The 339-nt window shown below is 61.7% G+C and overlaps 1 protein-coding gene across 1 annotated transcript in view; it reads right to left on the bottom strand.

Moving 5' to 3' along the window:
* The window catches only part of LOC104501689 (dynamin-2-like), a gene marked incomplete at both ends in the record, with an annotated part of 2732 nt that overhangs the window by 1612 nt on the left and 781 nt on the right, over positions 1–339 (bottom strand). Inside the window, one exon of the mRNA XM_010145541.1 lies at positions 60–214. Coding sequence (XP_010143843.1) covers positions 60–214 — 155 coding nt within the window. The remainder of the gene's footprint in view (positions 1–59; positions 215–339) is intronic.

Raw genomic sequence — 339 nt, 5'->3', positions numbered from 1 at the left:
TGCTCGGGGGGGGATCCCCCAGCAGCCCCCATCACCCCCCCGGGGCCCAGCGAGCGCACCGTGTGGCGAGTAGACGCGGAGGTTGATGGGGACGGGGGAGATGCCCTTGTTGGTGCCCGTCACCCTGTCGGTCTCCGCTTCGATCTCCTGCCGCACCTCGTCGAAATCCGTGAACTTCTTAGATTTGCAGTGCAAGAACTCGGCATATTCTGGAAAAGACCAAAAAAACCACGAAAATGAAACAGAACGACAATTCGGCCCCCGCAGGATGCGGCAAGGGTCAGCCGGTCACCGACTGGTTTGGAAGGAAAGAGGAGAAACCGGGGCCGGGCGACGCCG

The sequence above is a fragment of the Buceros rhinoceros genome, unplaced genomic scaffold, assembly GCF_000710305.1.
Source record: "Buceros rhinoceros silvestris isolate BGI_N320 unplaced genomic scaffold, ASM71030v1 scaffold35151, whole genome shotgun sequence".
In the NCBI taxonomy this organism is placed as follows: Eukaryota; Metazoa; Chordata; class Aves; order Bucerotiformes; family Bucerotidae; genus Buceros; species Buceros rhinoceros.
Note: the sequence above shows the minus strand (reverse complement) of the source record. Positions and strands in the feature narration are given on the sequence as shown.